Source organism: Rousettus aegyptiacus, unplaced genomic scaffold (assembly GCF_014176215.1).
Source record: "Rousettus aegyptiacus isolate mRouAeg1 unplaced genomic scaffold, mRouAeg1.p scaffold_m13_p_1, whole genome shotgun sequence".
NCBI classification, from domain to species: Eukaryota; Metazoa; Chordata; class Mammalia; order Chiroptera; family Pteropodidae; genus Rousettus; species Rousettus aegyptiacus.
The window spans coordinates 26,166,225-26,175,711 of record NW_023416284.1 but is presented as its reverse complement, the minus strand read 5'-3'; the positions used below and the strand labels follow the sequence as shown (position 1 = coordinate 26,175,711).

General features: G+C 50.7%; 1 protein-coding gene and 1 long non-coding RNA gene across 2 annotated transcripts; both read left to right on the top strand.

The window, feature by feature from the left end:
- Positions 1–1,820: 1,820 nt before the first annotated feature.
- CITED4 (Cbp/p300 interacting transactivator with Glu/Asp rich carboxy-terminal domain 4) lies at positions 1,821–3,190 on the top strand. The gene is made up of 2 exons (XM_016140034.2): positions 1,821–1,906; positions 2,065–3,190. The coding sequence occupies exon 2, from the start codon at positions 2,082–2,084 to the stop codon at positions 2,643–2,645; it is 564 nt and encodes a 187-aa protein (XP_015995520.2). The 5' UTR covers positions 1,821–1,906; positions 2,065–2,081; the 3' UTR covers positions 2,646–3,190.
- A 3,144-nt stretch (positions 3,191–6,334) lies between these two features.
- Positions 6,335–8,599, top strand: LOC118611461. Its single transcript, XR_004954467.1, has 2 exons — positions 6,335–7,479; positions 8,206–8,599. It is a non-coding gene; the product is annotated as an uncharacterized LOC118611461 (long non-coding RNA).
- Positions 8,600–9,487: the final 888 nt, after the last annotated feature.

The window sequence follows — 9,487 nt, the reverse complement described above, 5'->3', positions numbered from 1 at the left end:
ACACTTAAAAAAAAAAAAAAAAAGGAAAACTGTATAGCAACACAATGGCTCCCAAATGTTGGTGCCCTTAGAGCAACTATGTTAGAATAACAGGGTTGCTTTTTACAAGTGCAAATTCTTATGTTTTAAAATACCCTCAAAAAACCCAAGTCAGGAAGTTTGGGTGGGCCAGAGATTGGGAAGTTTTCAAAGGCCCCTCCCTTTCCACCCCACACACACGTCAGGTGAGCCCACACACACGTCAGGTGAGTCGGAGGTGCAGCCAGGTTTAAGAATTTCTGTGTGAAGCCTTAATTGCAGAGAGAAGAATCGATTCCAGTGTGCAGCTTTTACACTTTGCAAAAAATGCGATCACACTCATGGTCACTTATGACCCTCCCACAAGCTCTCAGGGTGGCAGGGCAGGGATTACAATCTCCCTTTCACAGAGCAGAAAGCTGAAGCCCTGGAAACCAAGAGACGCCTTCCTCCCAACACCCAATGGTCATACTCTTCAGGTGGTAGAGATACGATTAGAACTGGGGCCTCTGGACTCTCACTCTAGTGTTCTTCCCTCTGCACCAACTGGATAAACTTAAGTTCCAGGAAGTCCCAAGGCCACTACCAGGGGAGGGGAGCCACAGAGGGAGGAGCAGAGTGGCAACCTCTAGAGAACAAGGTCCAGGGAGGCTGTCCCATGGTCACAGGGAGAGACTCCAGCTGCTTTAAGAACACAGGCATTCACATTGCTAATTTTGGCTATGCTTGACCAGCCACTTTCCTTTGTGTGCCTCAGTCTCCTTATCTGCAAAATGGGGCTGATAATCCATGCCCTGCCCCGAATAAGATGCTTGTAGAACGTAAAGCACTCCAAACATTCAAGTTATTGTTGTTATCTAGGAAGGTACACTCAGGTCTCCAGAAACAGAACTACCTCCAGCTTTTCATTCATCTGAGGTAGATTTTTGAGCACTTACTATTTGTCAGACACTGTGCTGGACACTGCACACACATCGCCTCATTTAACCCTCACGACAACCCAGTGGGGTTGGTGCTCTGTTATCCCCATTTTACAGATGAAGAAACTGAAACTCAGGAGAATGAGTTGCAGGTGGTTCCATCGTTTGTTCAATCACCTAACTTTTACTAAAAGCCTGCTCTGGGCCAGGCTCTGGGCCAAGTGCTGAGGTCACAATGATGAATAAGTCCTTCGGGAGACATGCCCATAAATTACTTTATAAATTACTTTAATAACAACTCACTATATACTTCTATAGACAAGTGAGAGCTGGAAAAGGGGCAACTGGTTCCCCTCGGATTACGTGGTAGGGCAGCTGACCTGACAGACCCTGCATTGCTAAGATGCCTGTGCCTTTGTAAAGATGGTAATCACAAGACCTGAGTTCGAGTCTCGCTTCTGTCAAGGCTCTTCTGTGTATTCCCAAGAAAATCCCATCTGCCCCTGAGCCTCAGCTTCCATCTGAAAAATTAAGAGACTGGGTTTGTGATCCTGCAGCTCTGAGGACCTAAACGTCTGGCCGTTCCACCCCACCCACCTTCTTGTCAGTTCAACTTGGCCCCAGCCAGCACCGAGGCTGAGCCTGGGACAGTCAGACCAAGATCCTTGAAAAGTATCAAACACCGGACCCCAGAGTAGCACTCCCAGCCTGCTGCCCCGCCCGGGGGTCCCAAGGCAGAAGCTCCAACGGGGGCGGGATCGAGACCTCCTGGAGGTGAGGCACGGCCCGCCCAGGCTCGTTTCATCCAGCCAATGAGCACCCAGGGGCGGGACAGCCACGCCTCTGGGTATAAGGAGTCGCGGAGTCCCAGGGCGCTGCGCGGAGGTCTCAGAGCCGGATCTGGAGGTTGTCTGTCGTCCTCGCCGCCGCGCTCTCCCGCCACGAAGCGTACAGGAGCTCTGAGTGCGGTGGGTCCTGGGCTGGGCACGAGCACGGGTCCGGTTCGGTTCTCCTTTGCCCGGCTGGGCTGCGGGGAGGGCACGGGACCCGGATCCCTCGTCGCAGAGGAAAAGCTGGCCGGGACCGGGGGACGCCTGCGCTGACTGTCCGTCTGCCGCCTCCGCAGACAGCCGGCTCGCGACCATGGCCGACCACCTGATGCTCGCCGAGGGCTACCGCCTGGGACCGAAGCCGCAGCCCGCCGCGTCCGCCCACGGTCCGCACGCGCTCCGGACGCTGCAGCCGTTCGCGGGCCCGGGCGCTGGCCTGGACAGCGGGTTGCGGCCGCGGGGGGCTCCGCTGGGCCCGCCGCCGCCCCCACCCCCACCCGGGGCCCTGGCGTACGGGGCCTTCGGGCCGCCGCCCGCCTTCCAGCCCTTTGCGGCGGTGCCGCCGCCGGCCGCCGGCAGCGCGCACCTACAGCCGGTGGCGACGCTTTACCCGGGCCTCGCGACCGCGCCCCCCGGCGCCGCAGGAGGCCCCCCAGGCTTGCAGCCGGCGCCCGCCGCCCCAGCCCCGCCACCGCCTGCGCACGCCCTGGGCGGCATGGACGCCGAACTCATCGACGAGGAGGCGCTGACGTTGCTGGAGCTCGAGCTCGGGCTGCACCGCGTGCGCGAGCTCCCGGAGCTCTTCCTGGGCCAGAGCGAGTTCGACTGCTTCTCGGACTTGGGGTCGGCGCCCCCCGCCGGTTCGGTGAGCTGCTGAGCGCGGCCGGGCCTCTGCCTGGGATACCCAAGAGGAGAAGGGGGGGTCTCACTGCCCACCGGACTGAGCAGCCGGGGTCTGGGCGCCGCACACGCACCCTCCGTGAGGGTGGAGGCAGCGGACACTAATGCACAGAGTTAACCCCCGGCTGGGACACCTAGCGTCACTCCAGGCCCTGCCTCCTGCAGGATGACAGTTTGGCATCACCTCTCAGACCCGGTAAAGTGAAGGGTGCTGGACCCCCTTTTGGACTCCAAGTTTTTAAATTCTGTGTCCTCTCCTCTCAGACTTTCCCCTACCCCAGACCCCCAATCTGAGCCAGTCCAGGCCTCTGCCTGATTTCCCCTCTCTCCTTGTGCAACCCGCTGGGGCCACTGGGTCCCTGGAGCTGCCCATCCACCTGGGCCTCCACCCAGGCTGTCTGGGCCCTGAGGTCTTTGGGTCTCCCACCTTGGGGAGGGGAAGACTTTACAGCCCTAACCTTTGCAGAGTGGAGCAATGCTCCATCTGCCCTCTAAAAACCAAAATAAAACTGGGTCACTTTACATTCTTGCATTTTCATTTCCTTATCACTCCAACCCTTGACCATATTTGGCTTCTAGCGTCCTGAGGCTGTTGGTGACCCTGGGTGCGATGGAGGCCACAACCCCTGGCAGTTCCCAGGAGGAAATTGACCGTTTCTTTCAAAAATATCTGAGTTGTGCAACTGTTACGTCATGATCTAGAAGGCCAAGGCTGCCACCGCTAGGTGGCAGGGTAACACAAGGGCACCAATGTAGGACTTCCCAGCTCTGGGAAGGAGCGTGGGGATTTTGATTGGTGCCGCCCCCACCTGTTGTCAGAGAAGACAGAAGAGAAGGCCAGCGGGGAGGGGGGGGGGGGGCTGGATGGTACCAGGATTCAGAAAGCACTGGCTTTGAAGGTTTGGAACCGTGGCTCTCTCCTTTGTCCAAAACACCATCTATTCAGATTTCTGAAGCTATTTCTTCAGAAAGAGATAGTCCCAGTCTCAGGTGGTGGTGAGGATCAAATGCAATGCGAGGCCTTTAGCACAGTGCTGGATGCCTAGGCAGCCCTCCATCAATGATAGTGATGATCATCAATGCTAGCTTTACTCCAGCCCTGTGCCAACTGGTGCATGCCCTCGTGGAATCACAGTCCCACCTACTCTACGTGGGAGTAGGGGGGTGACAGGCTTGGTAATCAACTCATCTTGGTACAGGGAAAAGTGCAATAAGGACTAGGAAACAGGACAGCCCGGCTGGCAAACCCAGAGGAGGGAGCAGTTTCGTCTGAGGGTAGAATCAGTTTAGGCTTCAGGGAGGTGGTGACATTCGATGTGGTGAACAGAGCTTCAAATGATGAGTGTGGCTTTAGGAGTTGGAGAAGGTGACGTGTGAGTGATGAGCCCATTCGACTGCAGGGAGGCATACAAGTATAGGGCATGTATGGGACAGGCATGGGATCTCTAAAAGGGACAAAGGTCTAATGTCTTTACAGCAATGTTGTGAAGTAGGCACAGTCCCCATTCTGTAGATGAGGAACATGGAGCTTGTCCAAGCCTGGCAGGATTTGGCCTCGGTCTTATCACCAGTGTGAGCCCCCGGACACCTGCTCTTGAATTCCTAGAAAGATCTCTGCATGCCTCAGGGTTGTGGGAGAAAGGCTGGAAGAGAGACTGAGGTAGGGAGGAGGCCGGGTCAGAGACTCCAAGGTTCAGGCTAGGATGGGGCAGTAGGACTGGCGAGGAGCACAGAGCTGAGACCTTCTGTCCCCAGTGCTTGAGCTTCACTCTCCTACCAAGCTTATCTGTTGACAAGACTCTCCCTCCATCCTGTGAGTTCATCTAGGGCACGCTGTGTTAGCACCAGCTCTGGAGCCACTAGGACAGCATGGAGTGGGTGACAGGTGTTTAGCAAATGAATAAAGGTCTCCCCTAAGATAATGGGGCTTTCTGGGACAGGATGGGGAGGAAGGGCAAAGAGCCTTCTGGAAAGAGACCGACCAGGGCTCTGGGCTCAGAAAGGCCAGTGTTTGCCCTGGCTTTATCCAGGACCCCAGACCAGAGATAGAAACCGGAGACTGGATTAGAGTGGGAGGGTCTGTCCCTGATCTGGACTCTGTTATGATTCTCTTCTCTCTGGGCCTCAGTTTCTCCACCTGTAAAATGGGGCTAATACCCCTGCCTTGCTATTTCACAAAGCAATAAGCCTCACAATAACCGAGGAGCAAAGCCAGGAGTCAGTTGATAAGTAGTTGGTAAACTCTGAAGTGCTCTCCATGTGGAAGCGATTGCAATGAAAACCCGACACTGGCCTCTTTCTAGAGTTCAGCGGGGAGGTAGACAAGGGAGTCCAGCTGCTGAGCAATTCCTCACTTCCTGTCCCTCCCAGAGAGCCTACTGACAAGTCAGACAGCAAAGAAGTGGACAGAGGAGAAGGTAAAGCTGGGGCAGTCCACCACTTGGACTCCAAATCCCTGACACTGTAGAGGAAGGGAGGATGGGAAATTTGTATTCTGACAACCTCGGGGTCCAGTCCCAGAACTGGTTCTTTTTAGTTGCTGGACCTCTCTAGCAAGTCACTTTACCTTCTGAGTCTTGGTTCTCCTGGGCTACAGGCATACCTGGGAGATGTGGGTTCAGTTCCTGATGACCACAATAAAGGGAGTCGTAATCTTTTTGCTTGCCTTCAATTTGCAAAAAAAAAAACAACATCTGTGAAACACAAGAAAGCAAAGCACAGTAAAACAAAGCATGCCTTTAATTCCACCAGTTTCCGGTGAATTCACCAGGCATCTCTCACCTCTTTCCTGGGACTACATCCTAAAGCAGGATGTTGACCTTGGTCCTTTCGATTCCACTCTCATTCCTGGCCTGGATCTTTGTGTCTGGGAGGCACATCACAGTGTCCAGCACAAGCGCGAGGTGGGGACTAGGGTAAGATGAGTGTCATAAGAGCCTCCTTAGACTTGTGCTCTGAGTGCTTCATTTGCCTCTCCCTGGTCCCAGACCTGACTAGCACCTCCTCCATTAAAGGAAAACAATTTTTCTAGGGAATACCAGCCTTATAGGGTTGATATGCTGAGACTATAAAGTACCTAATACATGGTAGGTACTTATCATAATTGAGAGCTGCCACCATCATCATTGTCATCTCGTCATTCCAGCTAAGTGTTCAACAGTCATTTGTTGAAAATAAATGAACAGTCTGATCCTAGTCTTTTCCCAGGCAGCTTAGGTTTAGCTGATTACTAAGTAATCCTCTTTAATTCCTTAATCCATTCTTGTCTAATCTTACACACTCCACTATTAGAAATGTTAGGTCAGGATTACTACTGATCGTAAGACTAAATCAGAATTTGTTGAGGGCCTACTATGAGCAAGACCGATGGGACCCAACGGCACCCAGTAGGTGCTTTTCTCTTCCAGCATTTCCTTTAACTGCCATCCAACCCTGTAAATTAGCACTGCTAGGTAATTTCATCCCTATTGCAGAGGTCAGAAAATTCAGGCTGAAAGAGAATTACTCCCCCAAGTCACACTCCAGTAAGTGGTGAGGTGAGCATGCCCACTCTGGTATATATATCCAGTGCCCTTCCCTTCCCCAGGCTAGGGCTGGCCAAGGACCTGAGCTTGTGTGGAATGAGAGCATAGTCCCAGACCTGGTTCTGCACTTTGTGGCCAGAGGAAGTCACTGAGCCCCTTTGGGCCTCAGTTTTTTCTGTACAATGAAGAGAATAATCCCTACCTCACGGAGGTGTGTGCAAGGACTCAAATGAGACCTGGTTTCCAAGAGCACATTGTAATGTAATGGTTGGGATGAGTTGGATGTGAACAGCCATACCCTCTACCCCTAGGAAGCTGATCTGGATAGAAGAAACCTATGCACACTTTGGGACTTGTGATCTGGGCCAGCCTGGAACGTGTGATGTAGAGATATGTAAGTTGGAGGTTCCAGACCGGTGCTGCCAAGCAGCTCAGGGCCTGGGAAGCTCTGAGAGTTGGTGGTGATGAAAGGGTGTGACTTGGGAAGGACATCCAGGTCAAGGCCCAAGGCCCAAAGTGTGCCCGGCAGATAGAGGAAATAAACAAAGCTTCTCTGAGCTCATTCTCCTCATATGTCAAATAGATACACCACAGGCTCCTTGTGAGAATGAACTCGGGTGATGTTAAATGCCTGCCCCTATGAGTTGCTCAGATGGGAGCTGCCGTTGGAAAATATGATCATAGAGATAAGAGAGCCTGTCCCAGCCAGATCTCCAGGTGCCTTCCCATCCTGCACTTCAGCCCCTCCAGACTCCTGATACTTGATGCTCCTTATTCCTTTGTACCTGGGCTCTACTGTTTCTTTGGCCTGAAATGTCCTCCTCATGACCTTTTCCACCAATGAAAGGCCAGTTTCATTATATACCGGGTTTGATGAGGAGTTTTCACCCTGGAGTGTAAGGTTCTGAGGACAGAAACTGATTCCTCATCGTCCCCACCTCCACCCCATGTGGGCTCAGGGTGGGTGTTAGGAAGTGTAGGAGTGAGTGGCTGCCTCCCCACCCTGAGCTGGAAGCTGAGGCTGAGTTGAAGTTGGGAGCTCTGAGCTCTAGTTCCAGCACAACCATGAACTTGTGACCCTAGGTACAGTATTTGAGTTCTCCAAACCCTGTAGTGAAGGACCACATTTCCCACCCCTCCTACCTCACAGGCACTGGGAGGCAATGAAGCTGGACTGAGGGAAGAAGGCAGGGGCATGCCATGCCGCCCTAGCATCGTGGTGGCCAGCACTTCAGGGACAGCAGACTTGATGTGCACTTTCTCCTTCAGTCCCCACAACTCTGGGAGGTGAGTGTCATTTTTGGCCTCATTCTATTCTGTTGGCCTCATTCTAGGCAGCTGAGGCTCACAGAGGTTAAGCACATAGGGCTCTTGGGAAGAGATTATTCATCACCTCTAGGGTGAGGGGAACTTGGACATCAATAAACATGAAGTCCAGCTATCCCTCCAGGAGCTGGGGTATGGCCAAGACAGGGCAGGGAGTCCTACACAGGTCATTAGAGAGTAGTCTCCAGAGAGACTTACTCCTTTGCCTCTTGCTAGTGAGCAGCTCTGGCTGGGGGCTCTGCCATAAAACTGGCCCATCCAGGCAGGAGGACCCTCCCTCTTGGCACCCCAGCCTATGCTGGCCGGACAGAGAAGATGAGCCAGTCTCTGTTTTTAAAACAAACACATTGTTTTTAGTCAAAAGTAATATATGTTTGAGAACAAAGAATTTCAATTTAGAAAGTATAAAGTGAAAAGTCAAAGACCCTCCCCCAAGTTTTTCCACACATATACACATAATATGTGTATACATTATGTTATACATATATATTACATACATCTCTTTTACGTAAATGGAATTATACTATTTTATACCATCGGATTTATTTCAATCTATCGTGGAGATCGTCACACATCAGTAAATATGGCTCTATCTTAAATTTTTTAATGACTCCATTGTGCATAATCTACTTAACCAATCTCCTATTGATGGAAATTTAGCTTGTTTCCTAAATTCAATTGTTACAGATAAGACTATAGGAGCTTTCTTGTCTACTTACCCTTGAATACCGGTGGGAGCCTCTCTGTAGAATGGATTCCTAGAAGGGGAATCACTGGCTCTGAAAATCTGGGCAAATAAAACCATGATTGTTGCTGCCAAATAGTTCTCTGAGTGGCTGATCCATTTGCCTTCCTGCCAGCACTGTGCAAGTGCCCACTGGCCCACACCCTCGACTGCACTGGATACTAGCAATGTCTTTAAAATTTACCTCCTGAAATGAAAAATAAAGTTATTTCATTTCTATTTCTTTGATTATCAATAAAAACATTGTCTATTGGTATTTCTAAGAATTACTTGTTCATATTGATAAGAGTTCATTATATATTGTGAATAATAAACCTTTGTCTTTTGTAAATGTTACAAATATTCTCTCCCATTCTGTTGCGGGTTATTTGACTTTGTTTATGCTATCTTTTGCCTTTTGGGAGTTAATAATTTTAACGTCATCAAATCTAGCCATTTTTTCCTTCCATCACTTCTGGGTTTAAATTAAGGACAGCAATGGTCTGGCTCTCAGAGCTAGTCAGAGACAGCTTTGAGGTTGTGTTTCTACCTGGGCCATGACCTCAGAGCAAGATTGACAGACTAGCCACAGGGTGCGGCCGAGGGACAAGCCCAGGTCTTGGGGTCATACAGATCTGGGTTTAAATTCTGGCTTCAAACTACATATATGACATCTGTCAAGGCTTTACCCCTCTGAGCCTCTGTTTTTGTTTTTCATTCTCAAGAACATGTACCAATGCATACACACTCAACTAGTCAGGTTAAATGAGCTAAGGGCTGACATGTGCCTGGCACACAGCAAATTCCTAATACATTGTAGTCATTTCCAACATTAGTTCAATAGGTGCTGAGTAAGCAGTGTCTGCTAAGTGTCCAAAAAAAGAGTCCAGAGTGAGGAAGGTGACTTCAAAGCATGTCCCCTAAAAATGGAAGAAGGACGGGGCTCTTTAGCCTACAGAAGGAGACCCAGAGAAGTGGACATTGGTCATTTATGCCCTCCTAGATTCCATCACCCTTCTCCTAGTGAAAGGCCTTTTGGGAAACCACCTCTCCATAATTTAGTTTAGGTTAGTTTGCCTGTTCACCTATACATGATTAGAAATAAAATAGCACTAAATTGTAAAATTAGTGTAAGGAATCCCAAAAAGTTCTTCTTAATCCCAAAAAGTTCAATTTTCCATGACTATTTCAAAATACCAATGCTTAACTTCCTCCTTCTCCTACTCTTTTTCACCTCAAAGTCTT